Source organism: Cottoperca gobio, chromosome 14 (assembly GCF_900634415.1).
Source record: "Cottoperca gobio chromosome 14, fCotGob3.1, whole genome shotgun sequence".
Lineage (NCBI taxonomy): Eukaryota > Metazoa > Chordata > Actinopteri > Perciformes > Bovichtidae > Cottoperca > Cottoperca gobio.
Window position 1 is genome coordinate 11,836,252 of NC_041368.1, and position 21,574 is coordinate 11,857,825.

Sequence of the window (21,574 nt, forward strand, 5' to 3'; positions counted from 1 at the left end):
GTTTTACATACTGATTGTATGCTGGCCGCTGGCCCTTTGCAGATAAAGCCTGGTCTTCTGGGGGGCCCACTTGTGGCGAGCTGATATTGCCTTTCTGTAATGCCAGGGGGATTAGGGAGCTGAATGGACCCTTAGGCATCAGCCCAACACAATTAGGAAACGTAGGCAAACTGTGGCCACCTTGTTTATATTGTTCTGTGATAGGTTTAAATATTTAAACCATGTACAATTGTTTTTAAATGAAATGTTTACGCCCATTTTTGCTCACAGCTACATGGGTGGTTTTGCCTTTCTTTTCTTTCTTTTTTTTTGGTTTGGAGAGGTTTTAAGATTATTGCCCTCATTTTTAAGATGATTCAGAACTTCATCAGCAGTAAATGTGAGGCAACATCCAGGGATCATCATTAACATGTACTTTCCTAAAGTCAATTTTTACTTGCCACTATACAAATAGTTGTATTTATTAGCGGTTATCAAATAACAACAAAGACTATAAATAATTAATCTCATGTTTAAATACATCTGGAGTTTAGCCCAAAACCTACCGTGTTTCAGGATAATTAAAATGCACCCTTTCTCTTCAGCTCATAAACTTGCTAATTTTTTTATCGCAAGTGCCCGACCAATACTGCGCATGTGTAACTCTCAACAGAGATGAGAGGTAAGTGAGATGGCTCACTACTTAGCTTCTTCCATCATCAGCTCAGGAAACAACAATGTGTTTTAACAAGCGAGTTTCTAGATTCCGACATGGCATTTTGCTAAATCCTTATTATTAAGCTCATCTGGGGCGGCACAGTAATTAGACTTAGGCCTTGCAGGTGAGAACCTCGCTCTGTGCTGTTACCTTCCCAGGGTGTGCTGTTGAAGAATCGGTTCACCAAGTGTACTTTATTTGCCCGCTGTACTGACAAAACGCCTGCAAATGTCAGTCGGTTGGCTCAACAATTTGTTGGAGATGTTGGTGCCCAGAGGATGAATCCTAATAACTTTGGGGATCCCCTGGCTCGTTATTTTGTGCCACATCATGTCTAAATAACTTCAAAACTAATGACACTCTTATCAGCCTCAGCTTTACTGTGTGTATTGTGCTAATTACCCAATGTTAGCATGCTAACATGCTAAAGTGAGATGGAGCCATCATAAACTTTACTAGCTAATTATCAGCTCGTTAACATTGTGATAGTAAGAAGAATATTAGCGCGCCGACACATTCAATTGATTCAATTCCATTCATCTCCATTATATTTGGGTTGAAGGCAGACATCTCGGAAGGATAACTCAAAACTCAAACTATCTGCATAGCTGCGTAAACTAGTGGTAAGTGAGACAATTAGTTTTTTTGTAATTTTTAAACTTCCCAAAAAGGCCTGTTAATGCTGTGTACCTTTCCCTCGCCTGACAGAATGACTCAGATGTGCTCACTACCATCGACTGTTACATTCACGCTACATTTCCACTACATTGCCCGCACAAAGAAAGGTCCTGCTGGTGTTCTTGTTTTGAAGAAAGAAAACATGCTGTGGGAGTTTTTAGGTGGGTAATTACCTGCCTGTACAATTCAACATTTTGGCACTTTAGCATGTTCTTTTAGCTAGGTTGATCACTTGACATCGTTAAAGGAAAAGCAGACAAAGGAAGCAAAACAAAGGAAAGAAAAAAGACTGAATGTAATAGTGAGGCAGTGGGCTTATCGGCACAGTCCACAGACAGCTACCTTCCAGGTAATATGGAGGTTTTGGCATACCTTTTCGTATTAAACGCCTATTGTTCCTGACTTTTGGTGCAAGTATGGGGGGGTCGTACTCCACCTCTTAAATACTATCACGTTTTACTTCATACGATTTTGGTAAAGACAACAAAACATCCACCCAGTGGAACAAATTCTCCCCCCTTTCACAATGTGTGAGGCGCTATCTATCTGGGTAAACACTTGTCTGTGTGCGATTTATTGGTTGCAGCGGGACTCTAGGAGCTCATCACTCTCTTGCACGGTGGTGATTATCTGCTTTACAAGGCCATTGGCACATTAAAGCCTGACCTGCTGGAGGTTGTGTAAGCTAGTGTTTACAGCAGGCACGAAAAACAGAACAGTGTTCCCACAGCAATAAAACCGGTAAACAGTGACATTAATGCCACATTTCCTTCCTCCTCTCCATCTTCTTATGCTCTCTGTCTCTCTCTCTCTGTTTCTCTGTCTCTCTGTCTCTCTCTCTCTCTCTCTCTGTCTCTCTCTCTGTCTCTCTGTCTCGCTGTCTCTCTCTCTCTGTCTGTCTCTCTCTGTCTCTCTCTGTCTCTCTCTGTCTCTCTCTCTGTCTCTCTGTCTCTCTGTCTCTCTCTCTGTCTCTCTCTCTCTCTCTCTCTCTCTCTCTCTCTCTCTCTCTCTCTCTCTTTCTGTATTGAGCTGCAGTTTAAGGCACAATCACATTTTGGTTTAGAATGAATTAGTGAAAATGACTCATGTGTCTTGTTTTGTAGAATCCACACCATTGAAAAAAAGCATTCACACAATACTGGAGAGAAACAAGGAGAGAGAGTGAGCATGTGTGGGCAGGGATGGAGCTGGGGTGGCTTGCATGTGTTGGGGGATTGGATAGAGATGGAAGGAATGTAAGATGTGCAGTAGTACTGGACTTGTGTACCTGGATATATCTCATTAGGGAGGTTTGCTTTGTCCTCTGCCTCACAGGGAATCATTTTTACACAGTTTTCTTTGAGATGACCAGCATGATTGACATGTCAACATTGTATCAGGGATTAGAGGTGATTTTGTGGTTGTTATTGTGAGTCTGGTTGGAGGTATTGATTCATATTTCTATGGCTGGTTTAACGATTTCAGAGGCTGTGAAAAACTTGGCTTCAAATGGTGAACACAAAGCATAAATGAGGAGGAGAGAGAGAGTGATGGCTCCTGTTGAGTACAACACTGTTGAGTATCCTTTTTCTTCTGATGAAAATAACAGAACAGGCATCTGTGGAAAATACTCCGCTACATGAACACTGTGATTACATTTTTCAGCATATCAGTTTATTGCCAACTTTGGTGTATTGGGGCAGAGCAATACATATAGTAATAAAAGCATTGTTCTACAAAAGTCAAGATATAGAGATATACGCAAAAAATACTATGAACATATTGTCCAGGGGAAGTGCAAAAATTCACTATATGAAATAAAAGTAGAATATGTGCAATGTGCAGAGATAATAGTCCAAAAGGTGTGTGTTAATGTTACGCATAGAGACAGATGTAAAGATGTGTAGTGATGTGTAGTGATTATGGAGGCTGGGTAACATATTTTAAGATATTTTACTAATGAAGTGTTCTGTGCATAATTATACATTCGGGGACTTAAACATTTCTCATATCGTTGTTTCTTATACCTGTAGTAGCAGAAGTTTCATATACTTGGAACTACTGCATATTACTACAAAGACAGACACCGTCTATAGTATTGTGCCGCAGATAACACCATAATCCCATTATAGTTCAGCCTTCAAGCTTTTTTTCAAAAACCGTGCATAAATATTTCCTTTCAAATACGTGCTTTAAGGCGAGACATGTTTTGAACGATATTACTTCCCGAGGATTTCACATGTCAGCGTTGTTTTTTTCATTTACAATGCCTCATGGGGTTCCAACTGCTGAAACAAAAGCAAAACATTTTATGAGCGACATTCGATTGTGTTGTAATTATATTGTCAAACTGGATTATTGTAATACAAGGCACTAGCACAGCAATAGTAACATGCCGTGTCTAATTCCTTTAGAGCTGCTGCTGTTTTGATAAGCACTACTCTTTATTGCATGGAAGGATAATTTGATGATTTTTACAATCGCTCTTTTGTTGTGTGTTTTCCATTTCATTGACAAATACAGTAAGTCTCATGTACCTAACAGCTGTAAAGTGTACACATGGAACTCATTATCTTTGTCACCTTTGCACCCTTCCTTCCTCTCTAGGGTCTCGTCTTCGCCAGGAAGACTTCCCTCCCCGCATTGTGGAGCACCCCTCTGACCTCATTGTGTCCAAAGGGGAACCAGCCACTCTCAACTGTAAGGCAGAGGGCCGTCCAACCCCCACGGTGGAATGGTACAAAGATGGGGAGCGCGTTGAGACGGACCGCGACAACCCCCGCTCCCAACGTATGCTGCTGCCCAGCGGGTCTCTCTTCTTCCTACGTATCATCCACGGGCGACGGAGCAAGCCCGACGATGGCAGCTACGTGTGTGTGGCCCGAAACTATCTGGGCCAGGCCATCAGTCACAATGCATCCCTGGAAGTAGCTAGTAAGTTCTGTTGGCGTTCTGTTCTTTTGTGTGTTGACATGGAAAGTGTCTATGTTCACCGTTTCTCTCCATACCGTTATGAATGCATAATCTAAGCCTGTTCTGTATGTTAATTATTAATAACACTAACACACAGAATTGTTTCAATCTAGAAGTCAAAATTCTTGAAAAAAGATGGACGTGATGAAATTCACAACATGTTTTCATTTAATGAAATATTCTGCTTAAAGTTATATATGTTGGCGTTAAGCCTTTTAAAAACAACATTTTCACTGTGGTAAAACCTGACCACATGATAACAGACATTCAAAAACATCATTCAGAAACCTCAGTAGAAGCTTCTAATGTAAAACAAAAAGCATACTGTGAGGAGATATTTGCTGAATTTGCCAAAAAGTGTATTAGATAAGAATGACAGACTCCACATTTAAATAGGCCTATTATCATTAAAAACTTTCAATTAAAATGAAGAGTAGTCCTAATAAAAGATTAAGACGAAATGACGGACAACGAGGAAGTCTAACGCAACCACTGTCATGAAGCTATCTCGAATACGCAGGCATAACACACAGATATCCAGATAATATTTGTTTGAGCTGTGTTAAGCATTTTAATTGATTTCCCAATCTCTCAACGTGCATTATGATAGAGGAAGATCAATATCCATCTTCAAAGACAGTAAGCAGCTTTTTTCAAAAACGTGAAAGTCTGGAAAATATTTCCTCAATATAACCTTTAGATATTCTCCTGCATAAAAGCAATAACAACTTTATTTACTTTAAAAATACTTTCATTCTCACTGAAATGTATCACAGTCTCGTTATTTACTTTTTCTCTTTCAACTCAACCAATTGCATCGATCTAATTACACTTGAAACACACATGCACATCTTAAAGCCTGTTTTATTTTGTTACTTTCCTTCTAATATGGGTCATTTTTATGGTGGAGGGACAGGTGGAAGTTGACTATGCGGCCCACCTGTCAGACATGCGGCAGCTGTGTGTCTGCTTTAGTCCCCACGTTTAAACAAGTGCTGAGCGTGTTCCTAACAGGTGACAACTCGCTGAATCCGAGAGCTGTAAGTGTCAAGTGTGTGGTGTTGCCAGCTAAAACAGCCTTTCACTGCAGTATGTCTCAGGCAGGAATCTGTCAGGTTGCATGCAACAGCCAAACATATGTGTGTGTGTGTGTGTGTGTGTGTTTATATATACGTTAGCGAGAGTTATGGAATGAAGCTTGTGTAGAAGCAGACAGAGTGCAAAAGTCAGGGCTTACGACCATCAGAATAGGGTAATTGCAGATGGTCTGTGAAAAGGTTCCCTGCTAAGTGGGTCTGGGGGTCAGGCCCCACCGGGAGAAAGATTTTAGACGTAAAAAAGACTTCTAGCACATTCCTAAAACACACTGATCTAAATTATTGCATATTTAAATGAGTTTATAAACATGTAGTGAATTAATAAAGGAGAATTAGGCTTCTTGTAACTTTTAGCCTTTTAGCTGTAAATTGCTATTAATATTTACACTTATTTCTGACTTAGTCATTTAGAATCATTAGACCTTTTTTATTTTCTATTTCTCTATTGACACCTTCACTGTAAGGTTTATTAAGACATGGCACAGTGATGGTTATGTTATTGTTTTAATAGAAACCAGGGTTGCTGCAGATCGTTAAAAAGTCTTAAAAGGCATTAATTAATCAATCTAAAAATAAGACCTTAATTGGTATTTAAATGTCTTGATTCAATCTTCAAATTTCTTAAAAATGCTGATTTTACAAATTATTTTTTTTCTAACAAATTCAAAAACTCAAATTATTTGATTACATTTATTAAAAAAAAAAGTTTTACACCAAATACCTCGTCTTAAAAGTCTTACAGTCTAACTTGCCTCAAGCGGTAGAAATCCTGTTAAACATGAATGCACTCTTATTAAAAAAAGGTTATTTTAAGGGGGAACATGTTTTGAATCCCTCGTCTTATCCAGCCCATGTCTTGATTTAATATAAATTATTTATAAAATATCGCAATGTAAATAAAGATAATTCATTCATTCATTAAGCATTTTAAAGGTCCGTGTGGCGTATGGAAAGTGCAGCGCTTTCAGTGGACTTTTTTAATGCTTACTGTGCAATCGTCAAGTTGCTGCCACCGCTGTTTTCCAAATGAACCCGTCTAATGAGAATGTCCCCTGTCTGTGCAATCAATGCAACTCTTCATGTGTTTTCTGAATCATTTTGCTAATGTTTGTCAAAACACTGAAGACGACGCTCTGCCTCTACTCGCCAGGACACAACCTCTCAGCTGAGCGTACACACACACGCACACACACACACACACACACACACACACACACACACACACACACACACACACACACACACACACACACACACACACACACACACACACATTCATATATAGCATGTGGGGACATGACTGATACAGACAGACAGGCACGTTTCTCTATCCTCATGCTTGCCTTGTTTTGAAGTGTGGCTAGTGGTCGTAAAAAATGAACACGCATAGCGAATTGCAATTTATTGCTCCAAACTATTTTATTTGAATCAAAAATGTAAATAACAAAGTAGCAGGCTGGACCTTATTGAGAGGTCGGTTGTTTGGCTGTTTGGCTGGCAGCTGGCGCTTATAGGAAGCTCTGCAGGAAAGTCTGCAGTGACATAAGGAAGTGTCGCTGATAAGGGTTAACAACCACAGCCATGCCCTCACACACTGCAGAGCTCCCCATCCTTTACTGTCCACCCACTGCTCTGCTCAGCTGTGTCAGCTTGCAGAGCTCTGTCTCCTGGGCAGATATTTCGCAAAGGTTTTAGAATAATAACACCCCTCTAGTATCCGTTTCACCTTTTGAATTATAATATAAGAGATGGTCAAACGCATCGCGGTAATGCCAGATCAGCACTCCAACCCGGAGAAGCTGAGCCCTCTAGGGGGAGAGTTTATTACTCGGGAGTTCACTAAATTTACTGTCAGGTTTTAAGGTCAAGGGAGGGGGAACACAGCGAGGACCTGTTGAAGCTGCCTGGATGAGTTGTGTCACCCTGCTTCATCCTTCAGAGGTCACGCAGATTCATGGGTCACCTCGGGCTGGAGAGTAAAACAGAACCTCCTTTGGCAAACGCTGCTGAGTTAGGGAGTTTGTAAGAGGACTGAGAGTCTGGGGAGTGTTAAAAGGAGGATTGACCTTACTCTGTCAATAGACCAACGTGTCAGATAATTTGTCTTCTCTTGTTAATGAGTGAGTTGTTAATTTTCTGTAACGCTTTAATTGCATAAAGGTTGCTTTGACTGAAGGGAACTGTGTTCAAAAATAATGTTCTGGTTCCTCTTTTGTGTGACACACGGTAAACTGATGTTTTTCAATACTTTGCTTTGACAAACAGCCTATGCACACATGCAAAGTATCATCATGTTTCATTGCATTATGTTTGTTACTCAAAAACCAGTCAGGCAATAATACTGAGTGGTGACACATGGATGCATCTTCCAGTATAAAGAGTAGAACTGCATCGTAAAATGCTATCATTCATCATTTGTCATCGAATGCCTGCAAAAGCTAAAAGAAAGCTTATTTCCACTTTTAAACCGACCCCTGGATATTCACTGAAAACCTTCTTCATGTTTCATGTTGGTTTGCATGTCAACCAGCTGCAGTGAACACAGCAGCTGTGCGCGGGCGTGTGCCAAAGTGTTTGGCTTCTGTATGCGCACTCGCAGGTGTACTACACAGGTAAAACACAGTCTGTTTAAATTGCAGCAGCGTGTGTTACTGCTGTTGATGAACACATCTGGTCGGTGTTTGTCAGTGTAACAGGCTGGAGGATGATCTGAGATTTCACTCTGTGTTAATTTATCACTAAACTGTGTCATAGCAAACCTTCTCCTCGTGGCAAACCTACCCCCCCGCCAAAGTGAACCCTTCTCTTTCTTTATGTAGCGCTATCATGAGGTCAACATTTCTTTTGTCCAATTCTTTGGGTTATGACCAAATACCTGGAAAACTAATGACCTTCCCATCAGCCTCAGCTGTGTTTTGTGTTTAGTGCTAATTAGCGAATGTTACGACGGGGAAGATGAAAACATTACACCTGCTTAGCATCAGCATGTAAGTATAATGACGTTAGTGTTTAACTGAAAGCACAGCTGTGCCCATGCACAGTCTCACAGAGCTGCTCGCACATCTGTAGAGCTTTAATCTTTAGATGCATGCATGGTGCGAAAGTAAAGTATGGAGTATCGAAAAAATTCCAAATTCTATGTTTGCATGTAGACAACACTTCCAGTGTGCTGAAGATATGATTGCACTGGCCAATACAATGAATAATTTATGCTCTGCATCTGTCTGATCTGAAAAAAAACATGTTAAATTGTCATAGTTAACACACTTAATAAGCTGTCTTCAATATCTTGTCATTTTATATGTTCATGGAGTCCACTACACAGGCAGGGAAGACGCAGCACGTTGACACAAATCCCACAGAGCATTAGTCATTTGATCTTTTATCAAAGTAAATGTGAAAGCTACAGCGGCAAATTAATTACTCATAAAAGCCCCAACTCAATTCCAACTGAATTTACCGTTTTATAACTTTTTCTAATGCTGCTAGGATTTAAGTGAAGTACGGGAGAGATGATGAAAAGTGGGGAGACGGCTGACAAAAGACAGGCTGACAGGCTGAAAGCGACGGGAGCAGGAGAGAGAGTGACAGAGACGGGCGGGAACAGACGACAGAGAGGAAGAAGTGTCTGTCCTTCAAGGCACAGAAGGGAAAGTAGTTCGCAGAAAATTGAGGTGACGTGGTAGAGACAGTGACAGATGTAGTATGTGCTGGTGCCTGAAGCGTGACCACGGGGTTGAAATACTGTGTAAGCACACACAACATGTTCACACACACACACACACACACACACACACACACACACACACACACACACACACACACACACACACACACACACACACACACACACACACACAGACTAGTGGAGCCTTTTCTGAAAGTGAAAAAATAAAATGGGGAAAAAAGGAAAAAAGACGTATAACTTAGTTCCTATCCAATAAATGTCACAGAAGACACTCAGCATATTTTTTTTCTGCCGGCGGGAGCTCTAGAGGACCCTGGGAAATGAACATATGTCCTATTGACCTCAGCCACTTGATTCAATCATGGAGCGCTTTATTGAGGTGAAGGCAAAGTCACAGCCCGTCTACTATAAAGGTTATTGGATAGAAGACCTGTTTTTAGGTCCAGTAAGAGAGAGGAATACATGATATTTTTAAGCTAATTGGACACTGCCATTTGCTAGAAGAAAGTGAGGCCTGTGGCAGGACTGAAGGTTAGGCCACAACAGTGAAGTGATGAAGTAATGAGCCACAAGGGAAAGACAGCGATGCAGACACGTCACGTCACGCGGCATCAGAGCGCATGAAGAGAAAGGGCGAAACGTTCAAAAATGTTGCAAAGCTGTTATTTTAACCTCATGGTCGGACATTGAATCCTGACACTTTGTGTGGATTGACAATACACCGCTGAAACTGAGATTTTCAGATTTTTCTCAGTTGCTTTCTCACTTTTTGGACTGGAATAGTTGCATCGAAGCTACATTCATAATGTTGACATTCAACTTCTAAATCAACATTCAAATGCTGACCAGCTTTTCTTTTTTGCATGTCTATTCATTTCTGCACATTTGCAGATAAAGAACACTAATATTATCAGTATTATACTATTCGTAGATTTAGATTCCAGTGGTGGCTCCGTGGGATTGTTTCCGACTCGTGTCATCCAAACATTTCTAATAACTCCAGAGTGTCAATATTTATTGGAAAAAGATAGAAGTAATCATTTCCACAATTCACAACATGTTTGTATCCAACAAAATATTCTGCTTTTTCAATACATATTTATTGGTGTTTAGCCTTTCAATAACAGCATTTTCATTGCGGTCGAAAAACCTGTTTGCTCTCCCCGCCGCCGCACACAAAGGGAGGCTCCTGTGTTTGCACCGCTGCACCATCAATTACATTTATTTACATCTTTATCATTTTTATAATATGATGACAGATATTCAAAGCTTCATTCAAAAAACCTCAATAGAAGCTTTGAACGTAAAAAAAAAGGAAATTTGGCACAGCCCTGAATCAGTGAAAGGTAATGGTGGACAAATGCTCTTAATACCAGATCTCAATTGAGCACATGCAATCCTCTGCATCTTAGACACTTGATACAAACATTACATCTCCATACTGTATTAATATTTCATCATCCTAAATGTATGCAGTTTTGTTTTCTATTCATATCTTGAAAAGGGAAAGCCAGAGGGAGACATGCGATGGTGTGCGGTAATTACATGAATGCATTAACATGACGGACATGTTCATCGTAACACCGTGCTCTCTGAAGTGGATCATGGGATGCGCGCAGCTCAGTCAGACTGTGAGATTGACAGCTTAAGGTGGGACCCCTGCTCTGCCTCCCTGTCCGCTCCTCTTTGATCGTAATCTTATGTTGGGAAACGAGCGGGTGCAGGAGATGTACGTGGCAGCGAAGAGAAAAGGCGGATTCTCAGAGGTCGCGTTTCCCCTCTGCCTGCCCCTATCCATTAACTAATGGCTCCCCACTTCAAATGGCTGTCACTGTCACTGACAGCATCCTGTCCGCAGTCACTCCAGATAAAAGCAATAAAAGATCCTAAGTGGCAGTAGAGCAGTATGTCTCAGGAAAGTTGTCATTTTCTCTCCATATGGACGAGGAGTGATATTGTTTGATAGACATACACACTTTGTAAATGCTCCTCATCCACAGCCACATAGTCAGATATCAGTGTTTACGTCCAATTGACTGTGACAGTTTGTGAATGATCTGCGAGCCTGCAGTTCCTCATCCGGTTCCTCTTGCGTTTCTCCCAGTCAAGCCTTTAGTTGGATCAGTCAGTGAATAAGTATCACACTCCGGGGACAGCTGGTTTGTGTTTACAGTCTGGAGACTGAAGCGAGTGCACTGCAAGTATTGTCTAAACAATTTTAGTCGCTATATTCTCCCCGAAGCTCAGCGTTTTCCAAGAGCCAGATTTGTGCCAGAGTGTCAGGACGTAAGAAAAAGAGTTTGTTTGGCTTGCAGCGGTACGGTGAAAGGGAGAAGAAGAGGGGAAGTACTCAAGAGCTTCTGACAAAAACCATATGGCTCCTGGGTGTGTGGCAATATTATCCCAATGTAAAGGTATTCCTTTTGTATGTGTCGTACATTGTCAGGACTGTGCTGCATACACATGCGAACAACTGAATCAACACAGACGAAAGAATCGTCTGACCTTCACACCTTTACATTCTTTGTCAGCTTACTTACTTATACCATTAGTTATGATTCCCTTTGTTTTGTTTTGGCACTTTCTCTAGCAACAGGAGCTTTCATTTTACAATAGAAATGCGTTGTAGCCTTGTCAAGAAAATTAAATAAATATCAGTAACACTTTCTACTGACGCCAATGTCTATAATTCATTACAGACTTAATGCATTATAGTCTGCATACTTATGGTTACAAGCTCTCATATTCATAATACTATAATGGGATTTTCACTTTACTTAAATCAAACAATAACCACTTATAGTGACTTATAACCAACTTATAATGTATTTTATCTGCTAATACCTCTGCGCTTCACTCAAAGCACCCAAGGACCACTTATAATCACATTATATTGCATTATCACAGTTATTATGATGCATAATAAAAAAGGATTATAATGTAATACAACTATGGGAATTATAATACACTATAATCCTTGCAAAAGCAAAATGTCAGTCAGTGATAATTATGAAGTATTATGATACTTTACATTATTCGTCATTATACAAATGATTTATAATGTGTTGGGATTATTGTTATTAGGAATATTTGTTTTGAATATTAGGAGTGCTTATAACTATAATTATACAGTGGTATAAGAAGATTATAATGCATTATAAGTATGTTTATAAGGCATTATAGACATGGGCGTCATAGAAATATATAGCTTTATATGGCTCTATAATAAGCTGGCAGGCACTGTGAATTGAAGGTACGTCTACATACAGGCATACTATAGCATTCTATATTGGCCGTGTTGTGTGCGTGTTCCACTTTTCCTTTTTTTTTAATACTTATCTTCAGAGAATGAGTTGCTGACGAGGAGAGACAGACAGAGGAAGGTGAAAGCAGCCTGGGAGAGTCAAATCAACAAATGTGTCTGTTGAAGGTAGACTTTTGTTTACAGTATGCCTCTGGGTTCCTATATGTGGGCGACATTAAGTATACACTTTGAGTGTTTCTTCTGTGCCCCCCCCACCCACACATCTCCAAATCACGTTGGATAGAAGTTTGTCGTAGGCTAATGTATTCAGCTCTGGTTGTTGCTGGGGAGACGTTTGGCTCGGCCCATTTCCCCCCCCCGACACTAAATCTTTTCCCCCATTTTCCCGCTCAGCACTGAACCTCAGTGCCGGTAACATTCCTCTGCAGCCTCCGAACAGTAATGCGGCCACATTTTATCCATTTCCGATAAAACTCCATGCTTGCTGTGTCATACTCTGATGTCATCTGTATTTTATTCACCCATTTGCTGATTTGCAACTTGGCAAGAGCGACCCTCCCGAAGGGCTGAAAAACCAGCACTCATTTAGTTATTGGCATAAGTGTTTTCTAGCAACTGAAATTAATTAACAGTGAAAACTATTATCAAGTCGCAACTTGCAACAAACCCCGTAATGACATAAACTATGAAATGTCTAGTGCGCCCTATATTTTACTTGTGAATTTGTCAGTGTGAAAGTATTAAGGGCTTACAGCATGGTTGAGTAATCCTGCTGTCACCGAGAGAAGAGGGATGGTTGTGCATTTGCTGGGATATTAGCCTTGTCTAATCTCTATCTGTCACTCCATAACGCCACTGTCAACAGCACCCACCAGCCATATCTGTGCTTGGGGTTAATGCTATCTTCCTCGGGGGTCAAAGGTTGTGTCACGTTTTTTTCATTTCCCAAAGCTTTCCGCCCACTCTCTCAGAATATCTGCTTTATGTGGTTATCATATCACCTGGTAAATGTTAACTGTAATCCTAGCAGTCCCTTCAGGGCGTGAAAATGAAAAATGACCACTCTCCCAGATGTGCACTGTGTAATTGTGGTTTGAAGATTGTTTGTTAGTGTTTATGATGAAAATGCCAACTTTTTAGACTATCATTAAGCTAATCAAAATTCTTACGTGATCTCGAAGAGGCGGACACTGCCAACCACAATCAAATAGTCTGAATGAATACCAGACAGCCAGATTGCACGGAAATTCAACTCAGTGTTTGTTTTCACAATGTTTTGAAGCAATATAGACAAACATGTCTTTTTTTTGCTTAACAAAGTAAAATAATGCCATAACATGTCGATGCTATGCTTGCTCTTACAGCAGTGCTCTTGCAGTTGCTCTTATATCACATAAACAATTCTCAAACTATCATTAAAAGTCAAGACACTAATCAGCTGATTACACAATTGAGATCTGAGGAAGATATGAAAGAAGTTAGTGTGCATTACACAATGTTAAATTGCATGTTTTGTTTCTGCTACAGCATACATTTCTACTCTATCATACCTTATCTAATTTATAAAAAGGAACACACGTTTTGTCCTGCGCCTTAGCTCGTTGTACGGGAAACCAAACAAGCTGGAGAAAAGTGCACCGCTAATGTCAGTTTGCAGGCTAGGTAGCTAATTAGCTGAATAGTTGCAGCATATTAAACTTGATGTAAACTTAACTGCAAATTTCACTTCAGTCCCTTTAGATCAATGATGCTCAACTTGCGGCACACGGGCCAAATCTGGTTCTGACAATTCTCTAAATAACAATAAAAATAAAATTATTTTTTTTCGTACTTTTAATGAAAAATGTGGTGCCAGTGTGCGTAAAACAAACATGAAAATAGATTAGTAGAAAAACAAAAGTGCCTGGGCAAAGCAAGTCCTAGTTTCTCACTACCCCTGCCCACAACACTCATTCTGTTCAGCTAGAGCAAGTTTCTTTTTCTCTCACTCCCCTGCTGGGGCTCTGCCTGCCGGCATCTGTCAATCAAACTCAGAAATAGATATTTTTCATATTTCCACCTTTTTTTGTTTCCTTTTAATAGTAATAATAAAAAAATAACTATTAACAACAAATTCAAGATTTTAAAACCACAGTTTATTGTTGACTCCAACAAGTAATGAGAAAATGTTATTTCAGTTGGACTTTTTAATTAAGTAACCTTGTGCAGGCTGCCACTACCTGGCAGTCAGTATATATTGCTTAACAGTCTTCAAATTATGTAGTCAATCTTATTAACTCATCCAACAAAATCAATATTAGCTAAACAAGTATGTATTCAACAAGCTGAAATATACATTAGTTTGGTTTACCTGAAAGTCAAAGCGAAATGTCATCGGCATAGTAATGAGCTGAGATGATTATTGATGACTGAGATGTCAATATTAATACGGTGTGAACATAATATTGATAAAAAGATTGCATTCTAATCTTGAGCGTTGAAGCATGCCATACATAAATAATGTGGCTGATGAAAAAAAAAAAATCTAATCTTGCAATTTTCAGGGCAATGTGAGCGATACTACTCTTCATGAATACTCTATCTCAATACAATACACCACAGAGAAGCCGGCACAGACACTTAGAGATGTGAGCAGTTTCAGCAGCAGTAGAGTATTAGACTGTTAATGCAGTATTGTTCCTACTGCCTAGCAAAGACTCTGGTATCTTCTCTAATAGTCTGCAGATGTGGTGATTTGTAACATGCAGTGAAATAGGGGACAAAGAGTGAGAGGGAGAGAGAGAGGGGGGTGGTTCCTCATTGGAAAGCTAAATAATAAGGTGAACAATTCCAAGGCACTGTAACCATGCTTCTGCCTGCCTGGCTGTCAGTTCTGCATCCCCTATTTTCTGCCATTTTCCTCCTCCTCCTCCTCCCCCCACCCCCCTCTTCCTCCCCCTTCTCCTTCTGGAGCATCGCTTCATCTCTGTCCTCTGGGAATACTTTGGAATGTGCAGACAGGTTTGTGATGGAGCTGCTGTTGTTGAAGCTGCTTACAGAAAGCTTTGATGACCAGTGATGTGTTACCCATTATTGTCACTATATACAAAATTGTATGTATGTCTATCTGTGTAGACGGTATGCAGAGGCAGACACCAAAACAAGGGTGTGTCTGTGTATTTTCATGTTGATGCTGCCTGTATCCTTACAAAGTAGTAATTTATGTTTATTGTTAATATTGTTCCACGTGTCAAAAAAAGCTCAAATTATTAAAATTGTATTTCTTTCTTTAGCACCTGAAAGATTATTGAAAAGTACCAAACCAAGTGTCTGAATTTGATTCTTATCACCACACTGCGACTTTAAGGGGCTGTGCTTTCTTCTTCTTCTTCTTCTTCTTCTTCTTCTACCTTCCATCTTTTGAACATCAACAGCCTTTTGTGATGTTGACATTGCAGAATTCAAATAGAGAATTTCAATATTTTTCCAATTAATTGTGTCGCTATGTGTGGATGTGGTAATAATTAATATTCACAATCTCTGTGTTTGTTTAGCTGGCAGCTTCCTTTCACACCCAGAAACTAAATTCCTTTTTTTTTCTTCTGCATTATCAAGGCCAATATTCAAGGTCTCAGTTTTATTATGCGAAACAGACACAGTGAGATGAATGAGAGCCTTCTTCAATCTACTTCTACCTAGCAATCTGCTCTGAGTATCTATAAGCACCAGTACAGTAGATGTTTACAAGTACACTTTCCATTCTCTCTAATATATGATACTATCTTCAAATGCCATAGAATATGAAAAGATGGAATATTTCATTATGCAAAACTCCCTCTGCCAATAAAACCATCCTCTCTGTTTGCACAACCTCGCTCAATCTGGCTTTTTCTCAGTGGAAAAGTCCCTTTTACTGTTTCTCCCAGACTTCCCAAGGCTATGGCGGAGATATAACAAAGAAGCGCATATACAGACAGCATGAGATGAGGCACTGGGAGCTGAATGAGTGGATAAAGCTGAGAGGTAAAGGAAAACCAAGAGACACTGAAGGGGGACTGAAGATAATTAAAAGGATCTTCAGAGCGATATAGCCCTTAGCACTGGGACTCATTCATTTACACACTTTTAAATGCCTCTCCACACACGTACATTAAAACCAGTTAATGCACCTGTACCAAAAGATGTGTTTTAAAAAAATATATTTTTCATGCCAATTAAGACATAAATCTGTGTCGCCTCCCCACCCATATCTTTTATGCGAGTTATGCAAAGCACGTCAGGATGCAACTCCTTTTCATAACAGCAATCTGCTGGCAATTTATCACAATCAAGCATGAAAAATAGGCTACTATGCTGCTGAAATTATTATTTTGGGATTTAATATAATAGATTGTGTTTCCAGGACAACAATGCAATAACTAGTTCATTTTTATGGTTAAATGTCAAATTGAAATATGTGCATGAAAGTAATGAAACCTACATCTAGTGGCGTTCACGTTTACTCTCTGTGCACATACACATACACTCACATGCGCACATGCATGGCCAATGGAAGTTGTGAGTTTACGGTTCATCTATCAGATTAATGTCAATATAACATATATGTGTAGTTAAGAATGGCATGTGGCTGATTGTATGTATACTGTGTATGGTGATAGATCAGCTATCGTGACGTAATGCACCTCTTTTAGGACAATAAATGTCACGCGTGACTTCGCACCGCCACCCTGCACTGATGAAGCGGTGTTTCCGGGGCTTGTAATCATGGCAGTTCTGTCCCAGGTCTCTGAGGTCAGAGGGATGAACAGCTGATTTGACAACCTGTCAGCAGCTGGTCTGACACCAGAATAATGTGTGCCAGTGGAAGAATGGGAGATGAGATAAATGCCACCTGTTTCTATGTGACTGGACATTTCTGTCGGACCACTCATACTCGATGGGAAAATGCCTCCAAAAGAAAACAATCCCAATTTCTCTGAATCAAAACAGGATAATTGTCTCCCTTTCGTTGATGAATTAGATCACAACAGTATAAATAAATCACGGCATGTCGAGTTTTGATTTCTAATCTAATGTACAGTATAGGTGGGTTTTCTGTTAACTAAACGTTATCGCCTGTAAGGAAAGTGTAGCAATTACACCCATGATCAAATGTAGTTAGTATTGATAAATACAACTAAACTGAGGAAGAACATTTTTCTAAAGGAAGTCGTGTTTTAACATGAAATAATGACATAAAGCATCAGTATCCGTGAAGATGTAATGATTAGAGTGGCTCTGTGTGCTCTATGCTTGAAGGCACCTCCATAGTGCCACATTATGTATAGTAGCAGATGAATGCCAGATGGGCTCCCCTACCCTAATGTGGAAATTGCATTGAGTGCTAATGTGGTTTGTTTTTAATCATAGTCACAAAAATATATTTAGATTCAGTGAGACAATTTATACCCAGAAAAACGTGAAAACAACCCTGTTTGTCAGTTTGTCACCTTTGTGGTTTATTTTTGCCATTTTGATGCTCACTGCTAAACCTCGTGAGAGCAGCGGGGCGAGGCCAGACCCAGAATTTCTTTATAAGGGAGAAAGAGTAGAGGCGCTTTCAGCCACTTTTTTATTTTTATGTTTTTATATCTGGATCGTTAACTGTTTGACAGTTTTGGTATTTACTTGAGCTATACACATATGTCAGATTTTCCCTAAACATTAGTACATTTTAGAGCCGAATGTTACACACGTTCCAACAGAATCAGATTTTCATCTGACTGGTTTATTGAGTGTAACCTAGCAGGTTTTCTTTTGCATCTTTTCATCAAAGATTCACACACATACATACAGTAAGAAGGATATTATTTTCCAATCCTATATGTTATCCCAGTGGCCTCCAAGCTGAGCAGAGATGGCTAATTATAGGCTCACTGAATTCATTTCGAGTGAGGGGAGTGAGCTGGAATTCATGGTTTGACTGATAATTGGATTGATCGGGTACTGGGATCCCGGCAAACCTCTCTCTTTTAATGATGGTACTCTGAACCTTTAAAAAGAGTGCAATAATCTCAAGTAAAGTTTGCATGAGAAATGAGTTGCTGAAGACGTCGCATGAAAATAACAACATGCCCCCCACCCACCGCCACACACCACTCTGTATTTTGAGTGAGAGAAGCGTCTCAAGATGAGCGGTGGTTTAATTGACAGATGCTTCACTAACTGGTTCCCCTCACTGACAGACGAGGATGTTTTTACACTAATAGCCATCGGACACCTGGACTTCTTGTCAGTTTTTCCTTGAGGTTTGTTGACAGCGCGTGCAGAGACAGTGTGATGTACTGTAGGACCGCTGTCAGTCTGATGTCTTATGTTCTTGCTGTCACCTCTTCTCTATCACTCACACAAAGTGCCATTTATAAATAGAGCGTGCCGACGCCATGTGTTGTTTTTGTTGGCATGCATTTCTTTGAATATTTGTACCTCTGAAAAAACAGACAGAACATATAAATCATGGAAGGAGATTGAGATTTACTTCTAGGTTTTCCCTCATTTATTATTGAAGCACATTTTATTCATATTAACCTCTTGGTTTTTGTTTATCTCAAATGCACAGCGTGTCCGTTCCCCCGCATGTGTTATCTTTTTAATACGCTGGTACAATAAATGAACTATAAAGTCTGAAGAATTCATATGAAATATATTGTACGGAGACTAGATCATTTTAAATGTTTCGGGTCAGGGCACTCATAATCCCCCTTTTCTTTTAAGTGTATTTTCTTTCTGGGTTTTGCTTGTTTGAGTAGAATTTGGCCTTGGGTTTGCCTCTCTCCACCCTCTCTATCTGCTGCGGCTCTGTTGGCATTGATTATTTCAGACCCAAGGTATCCACAGTGTGTGTGTGTGTGTGTGTGCATATGTGTGTGTATCTGTTTCACAGTCTCTAGCTCCGCTGCATGCTGAGAAGGCAGATATCTCTAGAGGTTCTCTAATAGAGCGGATAGTGTTGCTCGCCTCACATTGCCATAGGGGAGGGAGGCAGCGTGGAGGGATATAGAGGAAGAATATAGGGGAGAGGGCAGAGGATGATAGTATTCATCGGTAACTTGCAGATTAGAATGAAATCCTGTGTGTTTGATTAGCCCTTTGACTGCACTGGTCACAAACACTCCTAGTTTTAGATAATTGAATTGTGTTTTTTCAGGAGATATCACAGGGAATGTGCTGTGCTTGAGTTTATCGTGATGAAGTAAAGGGTCAGTGTTAGAAAAATAGTCAGTTAACCCAAATCAAAACAACAGACACGTTTCCTCGCTTACCACGGTATCTAGACATGCAGAGAGTTTTGTTTTTATCACACCCACGTGTTGAGATATCTGTCTCTGAGATCTCTGTCCCCACTCTAATTCAATGGAGGGGTTTTGTTTGGGGAGTTACCAGCATTTTAAAAATGACTTTTGTAAACCAGCCCTTTAACAACACCAGCAACACAAAGCCAGGTTCAAAAGCAACATCTATTTGCAGAACAAGTGTTTTGTTATTCTGGATAATAAAAAAAACATGCTCACAATGGTTTCCATAGGGACTATTATTTTGGGTTATTCAGCGCAATGGGACCACTTGCTTTGGAAAGACATGTTGCTTTGTGTCATTTCTTTTAAATACTTTGAGCCCCACAAACACAATTCCATTTATCTCCACTGTATCGTTGTAGCACCTGAAATCCTAGAGTCATATATCTCAGAATCTGGGCAAATAAAACCAGGCTATCAAGGATATGTAATTACCACTATAGTTAATTAAGTGAATTGGCCTTTTAAATGCACATTATGTAAATGTCTGACCCATGGGGTCTCTCAATCAAAACAGAAGCAGCGTGGGATCATGGGAATTTGCTCAGCTTTTTTCTCTGATAACATACTTTTTTTTTTACCAGGAGGCGAGTTATCCGCAGAGGTCTTCTCTTCTCCAAAATAAACAGACCCGGTGATTAAAACTGGTAAAAACACTGAAAAAAGCAGTTTCAGAAAATTGTTGGTAACATTTGGGATAATGTGAGTAACTCAACAAAATATATAACATATGTGTTGTTAAAGTCAGAGATATTTTCTCTCTGATCCACCTATATGTGTTCGAAATAGACACATAGCAATAATAGATATGAATGCTTCCTCCCTGAGTATGCGTGTGTAGTGAGGAGCAGCAGCACAGCTAGATGACTCCAGTACGAAATTGCTTCTGGGAGGTAGAAATGCAGGAAGCTTCACACTCCCATGAACACACAGCGGGGCATGTGCTGTACATTGTTTACAGTATACACAGTCTGCCATGTTTAATAGCCCTCCCCGTCACTCCCATTTGTTTCTGAACAGAACGTCAAGCTCACAAACACCGGGACTTTAACAGCCAATGCATGTTTGTCAGTACGCTTCAATGGATGCCATTAAGCATGGGCTACCTTCAGCCCAGACACCTGCTGAGTCTAATCAAGGGTTTCAGTCCCAGTAAATCTCACTGTTGCCTTCAAAATTACTCTAAATCTTCTGCAAATGTAAGTTGACCGCCCGTTTTTCATTCAAATCCCCAAACAGCTGCGTATTTATATCAAGCAGAGCGGAAAAAAACAGTGCGTTCCACAACAAACCAATTAATTTGGACACATGCTGCCATATGAGGCAGTGAATTGAAATTAAGAAAATAGAAGTCAACCAGGGCTAGACAGAAAACCTTGGTATAATGCGGTTTGTTGGCAGGTGGAGAACCTACAGAACTGAAACGAAAACGATAATTACCACTGACCTCGACTCAACCCTGATTCTCTCCTTTACATGTTTGTCTTTTTCTCCCCATGTCTCCTTTAGAGACACACAAGAAACTCACTCCTCACAGACTGAAGGACAACATTTCATTTGAGTACACAATGTCAGAAACGTCTTCCCAGATTTCTTTTTAAAAAAGGTCACCCTATCCCTAACTGCCTCTTATTTCTTCCTATTTGGATCCAGACAGTGCTGAGTCTACTAAGAGGAAGACAGCTGGAGGGATTACAGTGAGCTAATTATAAGATATCTCTCTATAATTGCGGCAGATTACGCTATTATTCATACAGAGGTTAGCTGTACAAAATGCCTTAACCACCATCACATTGCGTAGCATGTATCGCTATGTATTATTCACTATTTATACAGCTGAAACTAAGAGCTCCCGTTTAAAGAGCCTTGGAAAGGGTAAAGAAT

The 21,574-nt window shown here is 40.0% G+C and overlaps 1 protein-coding gene across 2 annotated transcripts in view; it reads left to right on the forward strand.

The window, feature by feature from the left end:
* The window catches only part of LOC115018861 (roundabout homolog 1-like), an 86,659-nt gene that overhangs the window by 16,007 nt on the left and 49,078 nt on the right, over positions 1 to 21,574 (forward strand). For both annotated transcript variants that reach the window (XM_029448104.1, XM_029448105.1), the window contains exon 2: positions 3,962 to 4,288. In XM_029448104.1, coding sequence (XP_029303964.1) covers positions 3,962 to 4,288 — 327 coding nt within the window. The remainder of the gene's footprint in view (positions 1 to 3,961; positions 4,289 to 21,574) is intronic.